Consider the following 25,583-nt stretch of genomic DNA (forward strand, 5'->3'; position numbering starts at 1 on the left):
GCTGTGGTCATTCATTCTTGTTTCTCTCTATGTTTCTCTCTCTCTGTGAAGCCTCTCTGCCTTGCTCTAAGTCAGCTGTTTTTGCGCCACACCTCCTCCTCCCAGGTACTCTTGCTCTTTGACCTTGTGAACCCTCAGTAAAAATACACCGAAACAACTAATCCAATGTGAAAAGGGAGAAACCCACTAACTGTACCCAGGGCCAGAAAAGCAATTTAAAGTCTGCCACCCACTGCCTACCAAAGAGTAATCCATTGGTAATCGTGTTGGCTTTTTAGTGGGTAAATTGTGTTCTCTGTCTGACATTGTAGTGGAAGCTGGAGATGTTGATTTCATTCAAGTGAGATTATGCCTTTAGTTTTATACCAAAGCTGTGGCACAGCGCCATCCGCTGTTCAACAGTAGTATTGAATCTGAGTGACTGACTGCGAATGACTCTCTCTTCCCTTCTCTTCTTCCCTCTCTATTCTCTTCTTCCCTCTGTCCAGGCGTGGATAAAGAGAATGTGCAGCTCTCCCCCAGTGCTGCTCTCTCCACCAGTGGACGGACCCGCCATGGCTCTGCCAGTCAGGTGCAGAAACAGCGCAGCGCAGGTAGCTTCAAGAGGCCTTGCGTCAATAAGATGGTATGAGACAAAGAGATAGAAAGAGAGTGAGAGATGGAGAGAACAATAGCCATCCAAAGGCCCACCATGCAACACATCTTGCTGCACTCCACTTTTTACGATGAATGGTGAAGTCAACCTGAGGATCAGTGTTGTATTGGGGAAGTAGCTGCATGTGTCCCTGTGTTAACCTTTGTTTGTCTTGCATCTGGAGAGCCATCGAGAGATGGTTTCGGATGGATTAAGTTGTTATTCACGGACAGAAATGTGGTCCCGGTTTTAAAAATGTATTTTTAGCCATTAAAAGGACTAAAACTGTCAAGGTGACTGAAATAAGCTGTTGAATTCTCAATGAATCCAGGTCCATATATAATGTACTCAGTGTAAGAACTGGACAACATAATGTTTGGGGAGTGCTGCATTATGTGACATAGGAAGATGACTGGGCGAATCAATGTGGACGTCCATGTTGAACCATTATGTGACATAGGAAGATGACTGGGTGAATCAATGTGGACGTCCATGTTGAACCATTATGTGACATAGGAAGATGACTGGGTGAATCAATGTGGACGTCCATGTTGAACCATTATGTGACATAGGAAGATGACTGGGCGAATCAATGTGGACGTCCATGTTGAACCATTATGTGACATAGGAAGATGACTGGGTGAATCAATGTGGACGTCCATGTTGAACCATTATGTGACATAGGAAGATGACTGGGTGAATCAATGTGGACGTCCATGTTGAACCATTATGTGACATAGGAAGATGACTGGGTGAATCAATGTGGACGTCCATGTTGAACCATTATGTGACATAGGAAGATGACTGGGTGAATCAATGTGGACGTCCATGTTGAACCATTATGTGACATAGGAAGATGACTGGGTGAATCAATGTGGACGTCCATGTTGAACCATTATGTGACATAGGAAGATGACTGGGTGAATCAATGTGGACGTCCATGTTGAACCATTATGTGACATAGGAAGATGACTGGGTCAATCAATGTGGACGTCCATGTTGAACCATTATGACATCATCGTGTCCAGGGGAGGAAAAAAATAATGATTTTGGACCTGTATACTGAAGGACAGCCTCTTGCCTCCACTCCAACCCTACGGTCTACTCCACTCCAACCCCACTACCGCCTTCACACAGCAAGGCTACAGCAGCCATTCACCACTTCCATCTATGCAGGGTAGCTCAAATGACCAACCAACGGATGGATAGTCATGCTGTTTGCAAAACCTTCAATCCACAGTCTTGAAACCTGGATTTGGACACACATAATCATTCAGATTCTTCCCAGTTGTGTACATATGTATGTATATAGATGTACAGAAAGGATATACATTATATAACTAGTCCAAATAATAATAATAATAATAAGGTTGTTTTATCCATGGTGTGCCTTCGTCAGGGTTTTCCAATGTGAATAATTATGTGTGGAATAAAGTGAAGCCTTTCTTGGGGAAAAGAACAGGTACTAATCATCGACTATCATGTTGACTAGGTGAATGCTCTGTTGAGCTGCTCAGTAGAGCTGCTCTGTAGAGCTGCTTGTTAACTGTATGTCATGATAGTCAAATGTACAATCATCAATAATACCCTGCTGCCTGAAAGTATTTAACCTGTACAGATGGATAGTCCTCACTAAATATTGAAGTTATTTCTTTTGAAACGTTTGCCATGCAAGAGTATGAATTTCAAGACACTAGATAAGACTACGCAACCTTGTAAATACTGAAAGGCCTTTATTGATTTGTATCATGTTTTCTCTATATTGCATTTGGATTCGTTTACAGTTCTGACCATGACTAGGAAAATTAAGTAATATGCACAAAAATTGGCAAAACCCATCAGTAATAGCAACTATGTGAATGCTTAAATTGTCATGACATTGATCACAATGTTGAAGTCTACCACTTGTCTAAGATTATTCTTAAATAAAGGTTAAATAAGTTAATTTGTTTAGTTAAAGGTTCAATTTAGGTTAAAGGTGAAATAAAAAAATACAACATTAACAAAAAAAAGTTAAATAAAAAATAAATGTGTGATACAGAATTGATCGTTTTGAAGTTCTGGTTTGATAAGATATGTTCTCCTGATTTCCTGTTCACGCACATGGGTGTCTCTTTCTCTGGTTGAATTAAGTCTATCTATGAATTTTTTCCTATCGCCAAATGAAAGGTATTGAGGGAAATGAGGGCGGCCATTACTTTGTTGTCTAAAGGTTGTTGTTTCTCCTGTAAAGTACCAGATTCATTCACTCCCTTCCCCTTCATCCTAACCTTTCCATTTGTGCAGATCCATAATGTAGAAGCTATATGGTGGAAGTTACAGTGCCTTGCGAAAGTATTCGGCCCCCTTGAACTTTGCGACCTTTTGCCACATTTCAGGCTTCAAACATAAAGATATAAAACTGTATTTTTTTCTGAAGAATCAACAACAAGTGGGACACAATCATGAAGTGGAATGACATTTATTGGATATTTCAAACTTTTTTAACAAATCAAAAACTGAAAAATTGGGCGTGCAAAATTATTCAGCCGTTTTATTTTCAGTGCAGCAAACTCTCTCCAGAAGTTCAGTGAGGATCTCTGAATGATCCAATGTTGACCTAAATGACTAATGATGATAAATACAATCCACCTGTGTGTAATCAAGTCTCCGTATAAATGCACCTGCACTGTGATAGTCTCAGAGGTCCGTTAAAAGCGCAGAGAGCATCATGAAGAACAAGGAACACACCAGGCAGGTCCGAGATACTGTTGTGAAGAAGTTTAAAGCCGGATTAGGATACAAAAAGATTTCCCAAGCTTTAAACATCCCAAGGAGCACTGTGCAAGCGATAATATTGAAATGGAAGGAGTATCAGACCACTGCAAATCTACCAAGACCTGGCCGTCCCTCTAAACTATCAGCTCATACAAGGAGAAGACTGATCAGAGATGCAGCCAAGAGGCCCATGATCACTCTGGATGAACTGCAGAGATCTACAGCTGAGGTGGGAGACTCTGTCCATAGGACAACAATCAGTCGTATATTGCACAAATCTGGCCTTTATGGAAGAGTGGCAAGAAAAAAGCCATTTCTTAAAGATATCCATAAAAAGTGTTGTTTAAAGTTTGCCACAAGCCACCTGGGAGACACACCAAACATGTGGAAGAAGGTGCTCTGGTCAGATGAAACCAAAATTGAACTTTTTGGCAACAATGCAAAACGTTATGTTTGGCGTAAAAGCAACACAGCTCATCACCCTGAACACACCATCCCCACTGTCAAACATGGTGGTGGCAGCATCATGGTTTGGGCCTGCTTTTCTTCAGCAGGGACAGGGAAGATGGTTCAAATTGATGGGAAGATGGATGGAGCCAAATACAGGACCGTTCTGGAAGAAAACCTGATGGAGTCTGCAAAAGACCTGAGACTGGGATGGAGATTTGTCAACAAGACAATGATCCAAAACATAAAGCAAAATCTACAATGGAATGGTTCACAAATAAACATATCCAGGTGTTAGAATGGCCAAGTCAAAGTCCAGACCTGAATCCAATCGAGAATCTGTGGAAAGAACTGAAAACTGCTGTTCACAAATGCTCTCCATCCAACCTCACTGAGCTCGAGCTGTTTTGCAAGGAGGAATGGGAAAAAAATTTCAGTCTCTCGATGTGCAAAACTGACAGAGACATACCCCAAGCGACTTACAGCTGTAATTGCAGCAAAAGGTGGCGCTACAAAGTATTAACTTAAGGGGGCTGAATAATTTTGCATGCCCAATTTTTCAGTTTTTGATTTGTTAAAAAAGTTTGAAATATCCAATAAATGTCGTTCCACTTCATGATTGTGTCCCACTTGTTGTTGATTCTTCACAAAAAAATACAGTTTTATATCTTTATGTTTGAAGCCTGAAATGTGGCAAAAGGTCGCAAAGTTCAAGGGGGCCGAATACTTTCGCAAGACACTGTATATCAATACAAGGTGCTTCAGTTGGCTTTCTTCCCAGTTGGTTTACCTCTAATACCTGAGACTCTGTGTACCACTCCAGAAAGTCATACCTGAGTCTCTGTGTACCACTCCAGAAAGTCATACCTGAGACTCTGTGTACCATAAAGTCATACCTGAGTCTCTGTAGTCATACCTGAGACTCTGTGTACCACTCCAGAAAGTCATACCTGAGTCTGTGTACCACTCCAGAAAGTCATACCTGAGTCTCTGTGTACCACTCCAGAAAGTCCTACCTGAGACTCTGTGTACCACTCCAGAAAGTCATACCTGAGTCTGTGTACCACTCCAGAAAGTCATACCTGAGTCTCTGTGTACCACACCAGAAAGTCATACCTGAGACTCTGTGTACCACTCCAGAAAGTCATACCTGAGTCTCTGTAGTCATACCTGAGACTCTGTGTACCACTCCAGAAAGTCATACCTGAGTCTGTGTACCACTCCAGAAAGTCATACCTGAGTCTCTGTGTACCACTCCAGAAAGTCATACCTGAGACTCTGTGTACCACTCCAGAAAGTCATACCTGAGTCTCTGTGTACCACTCCAGAAAGTCATACCTGAGTCTCTGTGTACCACTCCAGAAAGTCATACCTGAGTCTCTGTGTACCACTCCAGAAAGTCATACCTGAGTCTCTGTGTACCACTCCAGAAAGTCATACCTGAGTCCCTGTGTACCACTCCAGAAAGTCATACCTGAGTCCCTGTGTACCACTCCAGAAAGTCATACCTGAGTCCATGTGTACCACTCCAGAAAGTCATACCTGAGTCTCTGTGTACCACTCCAGAAAGTCATACCTGTGTCCCTGTGTACCACTCCAGAAAGTCATACCTGAAGCGCTGTATGCCACTTCAGAAAAGATTGGACACAGTTAAATATGTGAGTGTGTACCGTTCTAATTTAAGTTATTGACCCATACATGTGGCCAAATTGTTTCCATCCCTTTCTGTGGAATAGCCTTAGTTGTACTCCTGTTGTTTTTTTATTTCAAATTTCCCCTTAATATATTTATGAAGGATGCAGGTGTGGTTTACCACCATGGAAACCGTTTTCATTGAACAAAGGAGTGAATGAGGAAAGGAAACGAAAGGAAGAGACAGGACTTCAAGTGTTACTGACTATTTGTAAAGGGAAAACTGAAATATACACTACATGACCAAAAGTATGTGGACACGTACTCGTTGAACATCTCATTCCAAAGTCATGGGCATTAATATGGAGTTGGTCTCCCCTTTGTTACTATAACAGCCCCCACTCTTCTGGGAAGGCTTTCCACTGGATGTTGGAACATTGCTGTGGGGACTTGCTTCCATTCAACCACAAGCGCATTAGTGAGGTCGGGCACTGATGTTGGGCAATTAGGCCTGGCTCGCAGTCTGTTTCAATTCATCCCAAAGGTATTCGATGGGGTTGAGGTCAGGGCTCTGTACAGGCCAGTCAAATTGTTCCACAATGATTTTGGCAAACCACGTGGACATTGTCATTTTGGAACAAACTGTTGCCACAAAGTTGGAAGCACAGAATTGTCTAGAATGCCATTGTAAGCTGTAGCGTTAAGATTTCCCTTCACTGGAACTAAGGGGCCTAGCCCAAACCATGAAAAACAGCCCCAGACCACTATTCCTCCTCCACCAAACTTTACAGTTGACACTATGCATTCAGGGAGGTAGCGTTCTGCTGGCATCCGCCAAACCCTTGTCTTTTGGACTGCCAGATGGAGAAGCATGATTCATCCCGCCAGAGAACACGTTTCCACTGCTCCAGAGTACAATGCGGCAAGCTTTACACCACTCCAGCCGACGCTTGGCATTGTGCATGGTGATTTTAGGCTTATGTGTGACTGCTCGGCCATGGAAACCTATTTCATGAAGCTCCCAACAAAAAGTTATTGTGCTGACGTTGCTTCCAGGGGCCGTTTGGAATTTGGTAGGGAGTGTTGCAACCACGCTACACACTTAAACACTCGGTGGCCCTGTTCTGTGAGCTTCTGTGGCCTACCACTTTGCGGCTGAGCTGTTGTTGCTCCTAGACATTTCCACTTCACAATAACAGCACTTACAGTTGACCGGGGCAACTCTAGCAGGACAGCAATTTGAAGAACTGACTTGTTGGAAAGGTGGCCTCCTATGACGGTGCCACATTGAATGTTACTGAGCTCTTCAGTGAGGCCATTCTACTGCCAATGTTTGTCTATAGAGATTGTATGGCTATGCGCTCGATTTTATACACTTGTCAGCAACATGCAATTTACTCAATTAAATATCAAGGTGTATGTATGTATGTATTGTTTTTGAATCCCTGTGACCACTAAGATTAGACAACTGTCAGGACAAATAGTTTGGGTGAATTCATCAACAGAGTAACTGTCATAAGAACTTGTCAGTTTTGAACAGCTGCCTTCAGGATCTAGGATGGCCACTTGGTGTCCATCGGGATGACAAGGATATATATTGTGAGTAACCATAGACTCTTAAATGAGTGGTTGACATGCTCTATTCTGATTCACAGTGAAGGGTTTTGTGGAGTTGAATATCCTCAAATGTGGCATGTTTTATTGATGTGCAACATCTTTGTCTCTAGTGTTGGTGGATGTTTTTTTTAAGGGGAATGTTCAACTCTGTAAATATTTTCTGTACAATTTTAGAATGTTTATTTCCTGCACTGTAAATGTGTGATATTGTATTATACTGCTTTACAAAAAAGCTACAAGTTGCTGTATAATGTGTCAAAAATACACCTAATTATTCCAGTGTTAGTAATTAAACTTTAGCTCAACTTAAAAGCCTTTCTTTTTTTTTTACACAATCTGAAGTTATGGGTCGTAGAAGTGCTCATGAACTAAATCTACAATGCCGAGGACAACCTATGCCTATGGGACAATCACAATTGCGTACGCCTCTCGCCCCATCTCCTCCTCATTGGCGTAAAAGGTCAGAGGGGAGGGACTTCTAGCTTTCTCAACCAATGGTTTTTGAGAAGGAGGCGAGGAGAGGACGCAAGGAGGGTGTCATTGAGATTTTCCCAGAGGTTGGTGGTTCCTTGATTGGGGAGGACGGGCTCTTGCTAATGGCTGTAGCAGAATCGGTGGAATGGTATCAACTACATGGTTTCCATGTGTTTGATTCCATTCCATTACTCCGTTCCAGACATTTATGAGCCGTCCACCCCTCAGCAGCCTTTGGACTTCTCCCCATGTCCAATGAGACAGAGACCATGTACAGCGAGGAAGTCGGTTTCATGTGAAAGGATATTTAGTTAAAGAACTACTCAGAGATAATTGTGTCCTTAGTCACAATAAAACTTCACTTCATCTGCATGACCCCGCGAGACTACCGTCATCGCCCTCCTGCATCATTATCGCGAGGTTTGATCAGCTGTTAGGTCTGTTTTTAGAGTTTCGTGCTTGGATGGTCAACACGTGGGGAGGATAGAGAAAGAGGCAGTGTAGGGGGGGCACACGTTGGGATTTAGTCGGGCCCGGAATACGTACGTTTATATCACTACTTTAATTCACCGTGGTGGCGCGGAGGACGCTTGTATACTGTAAGTATTGTCCAGGGCTGCTAATGTAAAATTGACAGCCAGAGACCCACAGATGTCAGTTTGATATGTAGCTTGGCTAGTTGCATCAATGTAACAATCTCGAGTTGTTTCGCCAGTTGGCTACAATTTTGCACTACAAAGTTTCATTCCAATAAATGGAACGGTCGTCGTTTCGCTAAATTGGTTACAAATGTATCGTCATTCTAGAAATGTGCAGCGGCTGAAGCCCTTGTCATTGAATACATGTTTCACGTAGACATCGAACTATGTAGTTTACTCGGCGTCCTAAAATGACAATGGACTCAGCATATAAATCACAATTTTGTGTCCATGAGTGTGCTTGGACGGATCATGTTAATTGCTAGCAAACAAGGTGGTTATCCACGATGTCCAGCTAGCAAGCTAACGTGAAGGTTTCGAGGCCCACGCTGCAGAGTTAGCCTAGCATTGCCAGGCTAGCCTTCACGACTACCACAATATCATAATGCAAATAGTCAATATATGCGACTTTTGGTCACGATCTACTCTCGACTGCCAGGACACAATTGAAATGTTACGGTAGCGGAAGTTTGCCGCGTGCCTCGCAGTAACATTGTGAATGAAGTGTCAAGAGTTCAGACTCAACGAAAATGGCTAACCGTAGCCTAATGCTTCAATTAATTAGGCACATAAATGCACGGTTTCGCCAAGATCTTGAATATATTGTGTTTGGTTAAATAATTTAAAGTCATTGTGATTTAACTCGTTTTAATTGGTGTTTATTATTACAATAGTGTTGGGCAACCCGGTAAACTTCATACATTGCAAATCGTCATGCGTTGCGGCCTACCATGCTTTTATTACACTCAGTGTAGGTCACAGCTAGCAAATTACCTAGCCCAAACACTGCCCATATGCAGCTTTTGCACAAGCACTGGGAGCCTCAACTTTTCCGGTCTCTGCTCTGGAATGACAAGTGTTTGCTATAGGATGTCAAGTAGCGGTGCATAGGCTTTTTCTGAAGCCCCATTAACGTCGACCCAAGTATTGCCTGCTCAATCAACCATCAAATATTCCCTGAAACGTTAATTGAGGCCCGGTTTTATAGGACGCAGTCAGTGTACAATGAGACGAATGTAAATATTCGCCATCACATTTGTGTACACTGCTATGGGATTAATTCTCCTCGTAGGATTGCTTACAGTTAAGGACTAGAAAGCTCTCGACTGGGGGGAGAAGCATTATAATCGTAGGTCTTTTACAAGGTTGCCTCGTATTCCCAATGCAGCATCGCTGTGTAATACACTGCTCGTGCTCAGCGCATTGTATGGTTTGTAACATGTAAAGCAAATACCGAGTGACCCTTCCCTTATCTACCTCCAAGGTCGTACAGCAGCGCAGCTTGAATTTTTTTCGAGTCTCCAGTAAGTAGGCATGCCTAGGCAGGCGGTGGAGTGAAACACGCACACATGGCGAGTGTGCGCAGAGAAAGATAGTAACCACATTCTTTTATTATGCGACTGGACTAACTTGTTTATTCTAACCTTGTCGAAGGTGAATGTCAGAACAACTCATGACACACGGGATTTTTTTAACGCACACTAGCGACTTTTGAACTTTGCCTTTTGAAAAACAATATCCAGTATAGATACAGTAATGTACACGCATAATGGTACCCCAATATATGTTTTGAGCAAATTAGTATATATATTTTTTTAGACACACTGCAAACTTGAAGGAGTTGCTCTGATGGGTGCACTCTGTCATCAGCATCCAGCTTGTTATACGAACTATAGAGGTTCAATAGACAACTAAAGAGGAAAGACCCACCGTCTAGTGCCATGTCATGAGGATACCTGTACTACTTGTTGAGATGTGCTTTTGGTTAAGTAAATCAGGTGATAAATTAGTTAAAAAAGAGTCTGGGGCGTGTCTTTAGCTAGCAAGGTGTCATGGACCTTCACGTAGGGTCTCGCTTGTTAAACTAGTCTGCAGAACTAGAGGAATCTATAATGAACCAGCCTTGAGGTCCAGCATATAATGTGATACTAGTTCCAGCACGTTGCCTAATCCAACATTGTAGGATTTTATAGTGTGGTGTGTGTATTCTACTAAAGCCTTACTCTGCAAGATGCCCCTATTTGGCCTTGTGCAAAACTGACGTAGCCTCGATCAGTTTACTGTTTCATTCACATTGGATATCTTCCACCATGTTGCTGGTTAGTATTAGACAAGGAATGTGTTCATGGTTATTAATCAGTAAATTGTAAGTTAAGTGGTGCTGACTAAATTGGCTATTCAGGATGAGGGCAATCATTGAATGTCATTATAAATCCAGACATTGTTTTGACAAGGCAGGAACGGGGAACCTGGTGTGGGGCTAGCCTCAAATGCACAACTGCCAGGGATAGGGCTCCTCTGCTCTGCATTATCAATCTGATGGTTGCTCAAGTTATAAACTCTGTTGGTGTTGTGATGAAGAGTCTTGCAGCTTGCAATCTATTCAAATAACATTCTCCAGCACAATATTCTTAAAATGCATCTTAATAATCATATAATGCCACTGTTCATTAATTTCTATGATATTAGACCTTCCATCCAATGTCTTCCATCCAACATTTGATCAGAAAATCCTGTACATATCAATGTGAAACTCCTAAAGCTTTACTCTTCTGCTTTTCTACCCCGTTTTATCGTGAGAACTGTTGTGCTGTGCAGGCCACACAGTTTTTACATCTTTAAATGTAACCTTTTATTTGACTAGGCAAGTCAATTAAGAACAAATTCTTATTGACTATGACTGCCTTCACCGGCCAAACCCGGACTATGCTGGGCCAATTGTGCTTGGCCATATGGGACTCCCAATCACAGCCGCTTGTGTTACAGCCTGGATATATGACGGGGGCATGTTTGTTTTTGTCTACCCTAGGGGCAGATGTTACGGTTAGCTGTTTATATAGGGATGCTTAAGAAGCCACAACTGGGCCAGGTGGTGGGGGCTGCTCTGGGACAGGGAGGGGGTGGTCCTGCCAGTCTTACCCTGTGTGACTAATGCTATCTGATTGACCCCGTTCTCATCCCTGTCCTTCAACCATGAAGTCCCAGTGACTCCTTCCCCCCACATCACTGCACATATCCCTTCTATATCCCTTCTCCAGTCTGCTACTGCACATCACTGCCCTACTATATCCCTTCTATATCCCTTCTCCAGTCTGCTACTGCACATCACTGCCCTACTATATCCCTTCTCCAGTCTGCTACTGCACATCACTGCCCTACTATATCCCTTCTCCAGTCTGCTACTGCACATCACTGCCCTACTATATCCCGTCTCCAGTCTGCTACTGCACATCACTGCCCTACTATATCCCGTCTCCAGTCTGCTACTGCACATCACTGCCCTACTATATCCCGTCTCCAGTCTGCTACTGCACATCACTGCCCTACTATATCCCGTCTCCACTCTGCTACTGCACATCACTGCCCTACGATATCCCTTCTCCAGTCTGCTACTGCACATCACTGCCCTACGATATCCCTTCTCCAGTCTGCTACTGCACATCACTGCCCTACGATATCCCTTCTCCAGTCTGCTACTGCACATCACTGCCCTACGATATCCCTTCTCCAGTCTGCTACTGCACATCACTGCCCTATGATATCCCTTCTCCAGTCTGCTACTGCACATCACTGCCCTACGATATCCCTTCTCCAGTCTGCTACTGCACATCAGTGCCCTACGATATCCCTTCTCCAGTCTGCTACTGCACATCACTGCCCTACGATATCCCTTCTCCAGTCTGCTGGTTTAGATGTTGTATAAGGTTTTTAGAATGCGTACATTTGTTACAAAGGTGAAAGAGGACTGATGATGGCACTGTGTTTTTCAGCCTACACAAGGTTTTTAGTTAGCCAAAGGAGCATACTACAATAGTTTGGATATATGGTAATCATATAAGATAAGGCTACATAATTTGCTTATGGACACTTGAAATGGACAGCAAGTGATGTCTAATTTACTAACCAGGTCCATGCACCTTGCCATTCACTGCGGGAACATGCCACTGATGCTCTGTTTTGATAAACTACTGGTTCATGGCGAATAGGGAGAACATGTTTTAAAATGTGGAGGTGCTATAAGGCTGCATTGATACAGGCAGCCCAAAATATTTGTCCCACTAATTGGTCTTTTTTACTGATCAGATCTGAAAAATATCCTGTGAGATTGGTCAAAAGACCTATTAGTTGGGAAATGATCAGAAATGGACTGCCTGTGTAAACGCTTCATTGGTGAACTTGTCGAATAAGAAACCCTTGTTTTTGAACTCTACCCTACTGAAAATGACCCAATCTTGGTTTATCTGGAGGCATTTGAAGCCTGCCTGTTTTCCACTGCACATCAATACCTTTACTTGGGTCAGTGTTAGGGCAGCCCACAGTTCACCTCTCCTAATCCCATGTCATTCATCTCAGAGCCTCTTATAGGTGCATAAGCTCTGTAAAACAAGAGGCTTGTTGAGGTTCTCACGCCTTCCGTATTGTCAGGTGTGGAAGTTTCTCGTAAGTCTTTAGTGTGTTGCTTCTGCTGCCCTCTGCTGTGTGCTGTTGTCCTTTGAACAGGTTAAATATGTAATGGACTCATACAAATGGGCCTGTAAGGTCCTCATTTTCAAACCATTGTCTAAGCAAATGGCTAATATCAATGGGACAAGTTTCTGCTCATTGGAAAGTAAAGTTCTCCTCAGTTGTGGGGTATGAAGGAACTGAACTGTGGTTAAAACTGCAGTGATTAGCTTCTCCTCGCATACAGCCGCTCTGTGAATGTGACCTTTCATGTACCCTACCTGTACAGGGTACATGAAAGGTCAGACTGACACTGGCTCTGTCAGTTCCAGGTACAGTGTGTTCTGCACCTTCCCGGGCCATATAATTTAAAGTCCAGGTTCATGTTGACCTGGCTCCTGTGTATCTGCCTGCTGTGTGTGTTGGTGCTTGCTTAGGGGCAGTGGAAGCCCAGCCGTCACACACCCTAGTAGGCTGGGAGAAGGAAGAAGGGTGGGGGGGCAGCCGAGGGAGTCACCCCTGTGATGCATTCCTTCTCCAGTCTGTTAAGGAAAGGCATGCACGGACTTCCTTTTTTAACATTGAGTGCTTCGACCAATCAGCAGTGGAGCATCTGGGCATGCCCAGTAGGTACAGGGAGTTTAAACATTAGCCCTGATGGTGGCACAGCTGCTTCTCCTGCTAGGAACTAGGTATTTTTGTTGCAGCTTGGTTTAGTTCAGAAGTAGAAACAAATATTACTTCAAGCCACAAGAATGGGAATGTCTCTGTGTTTGAACGTTTCTCAATGAGGCAATAGAAAACCGTGGCGTGACCAATGTCCGGTATCAGGCTTTTACAGGCATGTGTATGTTCATTCATGTCAACAGCCAAAAGGAGTATATTATGTTCAGGCCGCTGCGACTTTGTTCACCAGGAGCTGTTGTCAAGAGTTCTGTGTCAGTGTTTTATGTATCCGAAAGCATTGTGTAGCTCATCAAGTGGAAGTGGGTGTGGTGTGTAAGATATTTGCATGAATGACTTCACTACTTCACTGTGTCATTTGTTAGTCTAGGCCTATTCTCAGGAGTAACGCCTCATCAGGTGTCATTACTGTCGTCTCTTTGAAGCTCTGCTCGCACCTGTTAACAACCATGATAGTTTCTAAAGTATTTATTTCCTTAGCCCTTTTGTCCATTATTTTTAGCTATCATAGGACAGTTTCCTTATGATCATCACATGTTGTTCTCCCAGTGCCGTACTTATTGTCAGAGCTGTGTGAACATGGCCGATCCATTTTGAATCGATTTGCCACTCGCACACCCTTCTAGTTGCTGTAGGTGTGATTACACATGTACACATTACAGTGCTATAGTGTACCTGCTATAGTCTTTACACTATCATAATACCCAAAGATATGCAACTCGCAGGGACTATTTTTTTGGGGGGCTAAGTGTCAAACAAGATCCTTAGGCTATTCAAAATATTAGCCAGTTTGTCTTAACTTAATATCCTAAATGACATTATAGTCCCAATCTCAGAATGAGTGAACCTGAAAGATGCACATATCTCCCTCCAATAAGCTGACCTCTGCCTTTCTCTCTCCCTCCATCCCTCCCTCCACATACAGGTGTCGTTGCTAGGCTCCTGAGGAGATGCCACTGAGGTTCCGGTCTATTGTCCCGTACACGCTGCCTGGAGTGTTGGCGCTTATAGGCTGGTGGTGGTACATCTCACGCAAGAAAGAGCGAATCACCAACCACGACAGCGAAGAGGGGGCAGCGGCCATGGGCCTGCTGATGTCCCCGGCTCTCAGTGAGGGCAGCAACGGTCTGGTAGAGAAAGGGACAGTGTCCCCCTGCAGGACAGCCATTACCCCAACAACCAGCAGCAGAGTGAGACCATCCAAGGCCAACGAGCAACGGTCAACAGAACAGGACGTCGTAGCGCAGATTCACATCCCGGCCATTAAGACCGAGGCAGTAGAAGTACAGAGTACATCCTGTTCACCTACAGAGAGGGCCTCCCACCATCCAGACAGAGCCAGCACAGTCACAGACCCTGGTGTAGATAGCTGCCGGCAGAGACCAAGGAGCAGTTCTCCCGCAGCCTCGCCTTTACCAACACAGACTAGGGAGGAGAGCTCGGGCCCCCCGGGAGAACACTGGGCCACTGTGCAGAGCCCGCCAGCCACGATTGCCTTGGTTACAGTGCCGGTGAAATCAACGGTTACCGAGCAGGTCCCTGCTCTAGTGATAGAGGCCATCGCCACAGCATCAGAAGCACTTGTTCTCTCCCAGACGGCCCACGCCACGACAAGTTCCTCCATAGCAGCAGACCTGACGAATGCAGAGAGGCCCGATCCAGAGGGAGAGGTGGCAGCAGCCCATGAGGCAGCAGTGGCCTTCACACAGAACCTGCTGGTGGAGCTAGTGGCTAAAGATTTGCTCCCGGTCCCCTCCAGCAGTACTAAAGATGAGCTGCCCTCCGCGCCTGTCATCTCAGCTGAGATGCCGGCCCGGGCCCTGAAAGTAGTCATACATGAACCCCTCTTCCCAGAGACCACCATATCATCGCAGGGCTCCTACCATGCCGTCATCACCAGTACTCTGGCCTCCCCAGCCCAAGGCCCCCAGCAAGAGAACGGGGCACCTGGCAGCACTGAGGAGCTGGAGTACCTGGCAGCAGGTCTGATCACCGAGGTCATTTCTGCAGCCACCCAGGAGGTCCTCAGTGTTACCTCCTGTCCAGAGACCTGGCTCGGCCAATCCGCCACCGAGCACAGCTTCAGAAGCACCCCACTGGCCAATGGGAGGCCATACTCTGAGCAAGAGCCACTCACAAGGAACATGGCGGAAGGGCCCTCCCCAATAAGCCACTCTGAGACAGAGTGGCGAGAGCAGCAGAAAGAAGGGATCCCTAATGGTTGCCCGCCTACCCCAGCATGGGAGCACATGGGGACAGCGAACGCACTGAGTAACCCCTGGGCAACAGCATCCTCGCAGGAGGGGAGGCAAGAAGTGAGGGGCGTACCTAGCAACCTGGACAAACTGAAGGGAGATGGGGGGGTGATGGTGGCAGAGGACTCAGCCTGTAGTACGTGCCACTCTGAGGATGGGGTCAGCAGTGAGGACCAGCAGAGCAGGGAGAACCAGGAGGATCTGATCCAGGTGTCAGGGATGTCTGAGGGGGAGAGTGGTCTGCCCCAAGCCCCAGAAGAGGTAGTGACCGAGGCAGAGGTCATGGCAGCCCTACCAGGCCATGTGCTGGGTGCTGTTAGCCAAGTGAAGAGGCTCAACGGCATGGGCCTGAGGAACGGTTCTCATGGGATGAGTGAGACTGAGACCGATCAGTCTGGAGGTAGGAGCACACACCACACCCTGTAGTGGGGTCAGGCTCATGGCACACCCCAGCACTGATGTACACATGGCTCCCCTTAGCTGCTCAAATACCCAGACAGAGCATGATTGAGGCTCATGGACACTTGTCTGTCGTGGTCTCCCCTACGTGGTAATGAAGACTTTTGATTTCCATCATTATTTACAGTTTCTCCAGACAGGGGCAAGCTGAGAGAAGAAGGAAGCCTTCTGAGTCCTTTGTTCAACATTAGATTACATCTACCAACATTAAAAAGCTGAGAGAAATGTAGCACAAACTAAGTAATATAATAATAATAATATATCCCATTTAGCAGACGCTTTTGTCCGAAGCGACTTACAAGTCGGCTGGGGCCACTACTTTTACATATGGGTGGCCCTAGCGGGAATCGAACCCACGACGCTTGACGTTGCAAGCGCCATGCTCTACCGACTGAGCCACACAGGACCTACGTTAATCATTTGGAATGTCACTGGCTTTGGTCTTAGATCTGGTAAAATGATTCTATTCAGAAGTTGGCAAGAGTGTGTGAAGGGGAGGGTTAACTCTTCTTCTGTGATGCAGCTTTCCAATTCCAACTGTGATCTCCAAAAAGTAGCTGGAGGAGTACATGACCGGTGTGGGCCAAACAAGCTAGTCTGCCACCAGCAAAGAAAAGCACACAGTTCAGCATATCTCCTATTTTGAAAATCTATGAAATGTTTTAAATAATAATTATAATTGCGGGGATAATATTCTCAACTTAATCTTCTTTGCTGGTGATGGTGGCTAATACAGAACAGTATGCTGGCTAGTTACCACTTATAGTTTTGTATGAAGTTCGTCCTTGGATACTGTTCTACTAGATACCGCCCTGGGGCTGTGTTTCTACTAGATACCGCCCTGGGGCTGTGTTTCTACTAGATACCGCCCTGGGGCTGTGTTTCTACTAGATACCGCCCTGGGGCTGTGTTTCTACTAGATACCGCCCTGGGGCTGTGTTTCTACTAGATACCGCCCTGGGGCTGTGTTTCTACTAGATACCGCCCTGGGGCTGTGTTTTACTAGATACCGCCCTGGGGCTGTGTTTTTACTAGATACCGCCCTGGGGCTGTGTTTTACTAGATACCGCCCTGGGGCTGTGTTTCTACTAGATACCGCCCTGGGGCTGTGTTTCTACTAGATACCGCCCTGGGGCTGTGTTTCTACTAGATACCGCCCTGGGGCTGTGTTTCTACTAGATACCGCCCTGGGGCTGTGTTTCTACTAGATACCGCCCTGGGGCTGTGTTTTTTAGATACCGCCCTGGGGCTACTAGATACCGCCCTGGGGCTGTGTTTCTACTAGATACCGCCCTGGGGCTGTGTTTCTACTAGATACCGCCCTGGGGCTGTGTTTCTACTAGATACCGCCCTGGGGCTGTGTTTCTACTAGATACCGCCCTGGGGCTGTGTTTCTACTAGATACCGCCCTGGGGCTGTGTTTCTACTAGATACCGCCCTGGGGCTGTGTTTCTACTAGATACCGCCCTGGGGCTGTGTTTCTACTAGATACCGCCCTGGGGCTGTGTTTCTACTAGATACCGCCCTGGGGCTGTGTTTCTACTAGATACCGCCCTGGGGCTGTGTTTCTACTAGATACCGCCCTGGGGCTGTGCCCTGGGGCTGTGTTTCTACTAGATACCGCCCTGGGGCTGTGTTTCTACTAGATACCGCCCTGGGGCTGTGTTTTTACTAGATACCGCCCTGGGGCTGTGTTTTTACTAGATACCGCCCTGGGGCTGTGTTTTTACTAGATACCGCCCTGGGGCTGTGTTTCTACTAGATACCGCCCTGGGGCTGTGTTTCTACTAGATACCGCCCTGGGGCTGTGTTTCTACTAGATACCGCCCTGGGGCTGTGTTTCTACTAGATACCGCCCTGGGGCTGTGTTTCTACTAGATACCGCCCTGGGGCTGTGTTTCTACTAGATACCGCCCTGGGGCTGTAGGGACTGTGGCTGTGTCACAAACATGAGTCACACCTAAAGCTGGGTGTTCTTGAAAAGATGAGAGGTCACAGTCACACAAGGTGAACTCGAGTGTCATTGTGTTTTTGGTTTGTCAGAGCAGCAGTGATCAGACATGCCATGGTGGTGTGTGCACGTATGGGTGGACTTTAGATGAATGTTAGTGGTCTTATGCACTGTTTTTGATTAGTTTGAGTAGCAGCTCAATGGCGTATGGGTGATCTGGTGAATGTCTTAAACATATGCACATTCACGAGTTTATTTTATTTGGTGTTTTTGGTATTTTATGAGGATCCTCTGGGCCTTCAGGTTATCCAGGCAAGTCATGTGTGTTTGTATGGTACATGTTTATGTGAGAGACACCTGTCTTTTCTGGGTGGGCAATTGTGAGGCGAACAAAATACCTGTCTGACTCAGAACTGTGTGTGTGTCCAGGCTCGGATGTGAACAGCATGGACTCGGTCGACAGCGGCTGCACCATGGGAGCTAGGGATAGTGGCAGCCCTGCCATGGCTCTGGGCACTGAACTCATCGTTTGGGAGATTGAGGTGCCAAAGGTGAGCCTGCTCCATCCCATCACACACACCCGAGACTTGATTTATTGACTAGTTTTCATGTTTTTTTTAATTTTTTTTTATTTACCTTTATTTAACCAGTTAAGAACAAATTTTCATTGATGGCCTAGGAACAGTGGGTTAACTGCTTGTTCAGGGGCAGAACGACAGATTTGTTAGCTCGGGGGTTTGAACTTGCAACCTTCCGGTTACTAGTCCAACGCTCTAACCACTAGGCTACCCTGCCGCCTCATAGGAATTCACATAAATTCTAACCCAATATCTCCTTGAAATGTGTACTACTGTCTCTCTCTCTCTCAGCATCTGGTGGGTCGGTTAATTGGGAAACAGGGGCGATACGTGAGCTTCCTGAAGCAAAGCTCTGGTGCAAAGATCTACATCTCCACCCTCCCTTACACTCAAGAGTTCCAGATCTGCCACATAGAGGGTGAGGTTTAGTATAATGCTGTACTGTCAGAAGGAGCAGGAGTGACTCGGCTAGTGAACTGGTGGTAGAATTCTGTTTGTTTAATGTGTGTCCCTTCTAGGTTCCCAGCAGCAGGTGGACCAAGCATTGTCCCTGATCGGGAAGAAGTTTAAGGATTTGGACCTGACCAACCTCTATGCCCCCCCACCTCTGTCGCTCACGCTGCCCTCGCTGCCCATGACCACCTGGGTAAGGATGGTACCTAGAGAGCCTGGATGGTGTCTGTCTTCCTGTCTCTCAAATCTGTTCAAACATGCTTTATTTGCACGACAGTTAAGGTCCCCCAAATTGATATCGACTTGTCAAAGAAAGTGGTTTAACTAAAATAATGAGATGTCTAACCTAATGGCTTCCCCTTTGAAAGTTGTTAAATTCTCTGTTTCCTCTCCCAGCTTCTTCTCCCCAGCGGTGTGACCGTAGAGGTGATCGTAGTGAATATTGTGTCGGCGGGTCACCTCTTCGTCCAGCAGCACACACACCCTACGTACCACGCCCTGCGCAGCCTGGACCAGCAGATGTTCCTGTGTTACTCCCAGCCAGAGACACCCACCCTGCCATCGCCTGCTGAGGGTAAGAGACCCCCAAGGAGGAACATGTGTGACTGTATGTTTTTGAACGGGATGTGTGATCCAGACTCGATGCTCTCTCTGTCTCAGTGGGGGTGATCTGTGCGGCGCCGGCGGTAGAGGGAGCCTGGTGGAGAGCCCAGGTCATCTCCTTCTACAAAGACACCAACGAGGTTGAGATCCGATATGTGGACTATGGCGGCTATGACAGAGTGAAGATTGACACACTGCGACAAATAAGGTGGACCCCCCCCAGACACAATTTTATTTCAAGTCTATTCAGAGAAAGTTTTCAGAACTGAAATTCAGAAGAAATAGCTTCTTTCCATACTTTCAAAGCTGTTTTCATTACATTTTCCTTCATTTCTTTCCTAAATAGACATAAAATAGACCACAGTCCTGCTAGGTATTTGTGTGCCCCCCTCTGGTCAAAGAGTTGTGTATCATATAGGGAACAGAATGTTATGCAAGCCGAGATGGCGGCCATTCTGCACACTGACTGCTCTAATGTGAAATCCTTATGTTCAGGTCGGACTTCGTAACATTACCGTTCCAAGGTGCAGAAGTATTACTGGACAACATTGCCCCCCTTCCAGGTAATGTCATTTTATTTAGCTACTTGACATGGTATCACTTTACAATTACAATGTCTTATTCTCAAGGACGATTTCCAAAATCAAGAAACAAATCCAATTGAATGTCACTGTTCCAAAGTCATCCTGTCTGTGGGAAGTCGTCAAATCTACTGTTTGTCAATTGCGTCAACACATCTATATATGCATCCATCCACAGGAGAGAAGAGCTTTTCAACAGAGGCCACCTCTGCACTGGAGGAGATGACGAGAGGGGTAGCACTGCTTGCACAGGTACCAAAAATACAGCCTCCATCACTGTGAGGCTAATGAAGGCACTGCACGCTCCACAGAAGGTCATTTGTTGCTAACTCGGCTGTTTCCTGTCTTCCAGGTCACAAACTACGACAACAACACTGGTCTCCCATTGGTCCAGATGTGGAATATGGTTGGAGAAGAGGTACGTTCACATTGATCATGGGATTTGTCATGGACATGTTTGAGATACTACAATAGAATTATGTGAATGTAAATTTGGTGACGTGAGTAGTCTTTGTGGTGTATGGTTCATATACTTCTGTATTTAATAAACCTAGACATTTCAGAGAAACATTCCAATGGCTGACTAACGACACTGTCGGTATCAATCATATTTGACACTAATCTGATGAATCTCTTTCTCCATCTTGCTCTCCGCTTCCCTCCAGCTGCTATCAGTGAACCGCACACTGGTAGAGCGAGCATTGGGTACCTGGGTTGACAGCTTTTGAACCTTGCTGCCTGACCCCCCCCCCCCCCCCCACCCACCCACCACCCCTCAACCCCTTCTCAGCTCCACCACACCCCTCCTAGACCCCTTCTTCTCACCTGATCTCTGGAGTCTGGCCCTACCAGCCCTCCAGATACACCCCATAACCCTTCGATGGAGGAACACAACCACTGGATTTGGGAATACTTTTTGTTTGTTTTGTTTTTGATTGTTGGGTTTTTACACCACATTTCAAAAATAAATTCAAAATGGTTGAATGCTGAAAAGACAACGAAGTATTTCGTTAGAATAAGCCAACTCCTCTACTCCCCCATACACCAAAAGAACTTGAAGACGGAAAATAAAGTACTTGTACATTTTTAAAAGAAATCTATATTGTAACTAAATAAAGGTCGATCTGATTTTTTTTGTTCCTATCTGACTTTTCACTCCAACTTTGCCTGTGGATTCTCATGCTGTGGATGTAAAAACTCAATAGAAAACACTGTCAATGGAGAACTAACCTCACTGTCAGCTGTAACTACATATTTACAATTTATATTGTGACATCGAAGGAATTGGGCTGTGAAGTTTGGGCTAAATGTGAGGTTTCTAGATTATTGTATGTAGTGCAGTAACCAGAATGGTGTCTGAATTCACGGTTGTGACTAAGACTGTCCGTGGAGACCAAAAAAACCATTAATCTCAGCTTTGTTGGTGCTCGCCACAGTCAAGGACCCAGACGGGGTGGGGGTGAGTCCTGTCACTGACCTGGGTGACTGACAGGGAGAAGGTGCAGAACCGGGGTTCTCCTCAGCCCTGGCCTCTCCAGTCTGTACAACACTGTGGCCTTATGGAGAAACAAAACGCGCTTCCTTTTCTGGGATCTCCAACTGACCTGCATGCAGACCAAGCTGACCCCTCCTTTCTCTCCATCTATGTGGCCCGGGGTGTCACCATGCAATCGCAGGTTGCCTTCAGCGTTTTTCCATCATCCTGACTGGCATCACAGCTGCCACCCCCACCACTACATTTCAGATCCACTACTGTTATCTGGAGCTGTTGAGTCTGGGACATGACATGGGGCTGAGTGGAAGGGTCGGGGTGCACCAGCTCCACTCTTTTTCCCTCGACTGACTCCAGGGGCCTGGCGTAACTCTTGGTGCAGAGTGGACACCACCGTGCGGTAGTATTGGTGTGTGTGGAAACACTACGACCACAGACAGGCCTGTGATACCTGACCTGGAACTTACAGAACAGCTTTGAGTTGGAGTAATTTAGCCCTGCTCAGTCGGGATAGGCCCAGTGCTCATATAAAATATCTGTCTGTCTTCTAATATGCATGTTAACCTACCTAGGTCTGCGTCCCTCTAATGGTCTTCACTGTGTTTTTCCTCCTACATACTGACCCCGAAACATTACTACACATTTACAATTGTGTTGCAGTTTCCATACTAAAAAGTAGTTAAATGGATCCAACCCAGCGGGCTGGAATGGGTTTTTAGCCCCTTTGCACGGTGAGAAATGAGGTCCTTGAAGATACCAGTCCTCTTCACTCAGCAGTGTATGGAAGTACAGAGAAAGTGAGCCATGAGAATCAGTCTCCCACACTGCAGATATTGTTGTAATAGATACAGTGCATTTGGGAAGTATTCAGGCCCCTTGAATGTTTCCACGTTTTGTTACGTTACAGCCCTGTTCTAAAATGGATTACATAGATTTTTTTCCCTCATCAATCTTCACACAATAACCCATTATGACTTTTTGTTGTTGTTGCAAATGTATAAAAAATGTAAAACAAACCTTTTTTTAAATTAAGTATTCAGACTGCTATGACTCGAAATTGAGCTTGGATGCATCCTGTTTCCATTGATCTTCCTTGAGATGTTTCTAGAACTTGATTGGAGTCCACCTGTGGTAAATTCAATTGATTAGACATCTTTTGGAAAGGCACAAACCTGTCTATATAAGGTTGACAGTGCATATCAGAGCAAAAACAAAGCCATGAGGTTGAAGGTATTGTCCGTAGAGCTCTGAGACAGGATTGTGTTGGAGCACAGATCTGGAGAAGGGTACCAAAAACATTTCTGTAGCATTGAAGGTCCCCAAGAACCCAGTGGCCTCCATCATTCTTAAATGGAAGAAGTTTGGAAACACCAAGACTCTTCCTAGAGCTGGCTGTCTAGCCAAACTGAGCAATCGGAGAAGGGCCCCTTGGTCAAGGAGGTGACCGAGAACCCAATGGTCACGCTGACAGAGCTCGAGTTCCGCTGTGGAGATGTGATAACCTTCCAGAAGTACAACCATCTCTGCCGCATTTCACCAATCAGGCCTTTACGGTAGGGTGGCCCGACAGAAGCCACTCCTCAGTAAAAAGCACATGACAGCCCATATGAAGTTTGTCAAAAGGCACCTAAAGGACTCTGACCATGAGAAACAAGATGCTCAGTTCTGATGGAACCAAGATTGAACTCTGGCCTGAAAGCCAAGAGTCACGTCTGGAGGAAACCTGACACCATCCCTACGGTGAAGCATGGTGGTGGCAGCATCATGCTGTGGGGATGTTTTTCAGAGACTGGGAGGCTAGTCAGGATCGAAGGGAAAGATGAACGGAGCAAAGTACAGAGAGAGATCCTTGATGAAAACCTGCTCCAGAGCGCTCAGACTGGGGTGAAGGTTCAACTTCTAACAAGACAACAATCCTAAGCACACAGCCAAGACAATACAGGAGTGGCTTCGGGACAAGTCTCTGAATGTCCATGGGTGGCCCAGCCAGAGCCCGGACTTGAACCCGATCAAACATCTCTGGAGAGACATGAAAATAGCTGTGCAGCGACGCTCCCCATCCAACCTGACAGCTTGAGAGGATCTACAGAGAAGAATGTGAGAAACTCCCCAAATACAGGTGTGCCAGTCTTGTAGCGTTATACCCAAGAAGACACGAGGCTGTAATTGTTGCCAAAGGTGCTTCAAGAAAGTACTGAGTGTAAGGTCAGAATACTTATGTAAATTTGATATTTACGTTTTTAAATATTTTTTTAAATAAATTTGCTAAAAATGTCAACTTGTTTTTGCTTTGACATTATGGGGTATTGTGTGTAGATTGAGAGTGAAAAAAACTATTCAATTTTAGAATAAGCCTGTTACAAAATGTGGAAAAAGTCAAGTGGTTTGAATACTTTCTGAATGCACTGTAGCTTTTCTCAATGCTTTATACTGTAGCTGTGCTTTGGTCTTGTTGGGTTTTCCATAGGATTAATTGCATTGTCATTTATTGAACCAAATACATTTTTTGAATGTATTTTTGATCATGTTTCCTGATCGGTGTTGTCCTCCCTACTGAGGCACAGAGGCAGGACTCACCGCCAGTCTAGGCTGTAGCTTCTGCTCTACCCCATCTGGCTTATCCGCTTTTAGGTGTCGGAGACATTATTACTGTGCTTCTAGATTTGGAGCTCTCTGTCCTGGCTCGTTGCCTCACAATGCTTTTTTTTTTTAAATCAAATCGTTGCTTTTGAATGTGTCCCGTCTGCTAATCATACCACACACTTGATTTTGATTTGCACTGCTAATAAGGCAGCTTCCGTCCCTCTGCTTGGTCTTGTTGTGGCAGAGTTGACATTAAGAACAGGATATAGTATGGATCTTACCTAACAGTTTCGCTTGACTGTTTTACTGTTAAAACTGACAGCATTGGCATGTAAACCACATTACAAAGACTTACTTCCAAGGTGTTTAAATGTCAGTTATTAGTTAGTCCAATGTAAGTACTGTATCTCCCCTACCTTAAAAACTGTTCATGTTTTGTGGAACCATAGCAAGTAAGGCATCTAGCTACTAACTTACTACAAATTCAAGGCACTTGTCAAGGCTAGATAAGTTTATAGTCCAAAGCTGGTGTGGGGCAGGAGCCATATTGTATGAACTTTTCAGTCCCTTAACTTTATGTTTAAAAGAGCTGTTTTCAACCAATGTCCTCCTCCTTGATTCCAGCTTGGTTATATCACAATCATCGAAGATTAATTACTCCATTGATCCAAATGACACCCATCTGCCATGTCACTCAAACTCCTATCTTGCTTGATCAAACCAGAATTATTTCTTGACTTGTCTGTGTAAATACGATATTTCACTGAACTTTTGTATAACACTGGAAACAAAGGGAACATGTGTTTTTGGTTCACCCCTTCCAAAACCGCTCATTGTTCTGTCCGTAAGGCTGGTTTGAAGTGGTTGCTTAGCTAGATAACTAATCATTTGATTATTTAAATGAGTGTAAGCAATCCTGCCCAAAGCGTTTAACATGTACAGGTCAGTTTTTGCAAGGCTCATCAAATGTTTGATTCTTGGTTGTACAGATCTATAAAATAAAGTTATTAAATGCTACTGTTCTGTTATGAAATGTATGATTGTTTTACATTTCTCCCTCTAGGTGGAGGTGAAGATCAGCTGTACATTTGAATCATTATGTCAAAGTAGTGTTGAATCAATACTCTCAAATGCACAGAATTGCATATAGCACTTTGACAACTGCTGATATAAAAAGGGTTTTATGAAATGCATTTTATTGCAATTTGATAGCAAATTGTTCAAGGGCAACTACACCACCTT

The 25,583-nt window shown here is 45.1% G+C and overlaps 1 protein-coding gene and 1 pseudogene across 1 annotated transcript; both read left to right on the forward strand.

The window, feature by feature from the left end:
• LOC135553428 (neurofibromin-like) overlaps positions 1-3,285 on the forward strand; it is a 120,537-nt pseudogene extending 117,252 nt beyond the window's left edge.
• Positions 3,286-7,832: 4,547 nt separating this feature from the next.
• Positions 7,833-25,358, forward strand: LOC135553068 (A-kinase anchor protein 1, mitochondrial-like). The gene is made up of 11 exons (XM_064985149.1): positions 7,833-8,160; positions 14,312-16,041; positions 18,481-18,602; positions 18,921-19,047; positions 19,148-19,275; positions 19,479-19,656; positions 19,743-19,893; positions 20,181-20,248; positions 20,445-20,518; positions 20,619-20,684; positions 20,932-25,358. The coding sequence occupies exons 2-11, from the start codon at positions 14,337-14,339 to the stop codon at positions 20,992-20,994; spliced, it is 2,682 nt and encodes an 893-aa protein (XP_064841221.1). The 5' UTR covers positions 7,833-8,160; positions 14,312-14,336; the 3' UTR covers positions 20,995-25,358.
• The last annotated feature ends 225 nt before the right edge of the window (positions 25,359-25,583 follow it).

This window comes from Oncorhynchus masou, chromosome 13, assembly GCF_036934945.1.
Source record: "Oncorhynchus masou masou isolate Uvic2021 chromosome 13, UVic_Omas_1.1, whole genome shotgun sequence".
In the NCBI taxonomy this organism is placed as follows: Eukaryota; Metazoa; Chordata; class Actinopteri; order Salmoniformes; family Salmonidae; genus Oncorhynchus; species Oncorhynchus masou.

Coding starts and splice junctions, on each gene's coding strand:
- LOC135553068 (XM_064985149.1), top strand. CDS start 14,337: ATGCCACTGAGGTTCCGGTCTATTGTCCCGTACACGCTGCCTGGAGTG. Junction 19,894..20,180: donor GACACACTGCGACAAATAAG/GTGGACCCCCCC, acceptor CCTTATGTTCAG/GTCGGACTTCGTAACATTAC. Junction 20,685..20,931: donor GGAATATGGTTGGAGAAGAG/GTACGTTCACAT, acceptor GCTTCCCTCCAG/CTGCTATCAGTGAACCGCAC.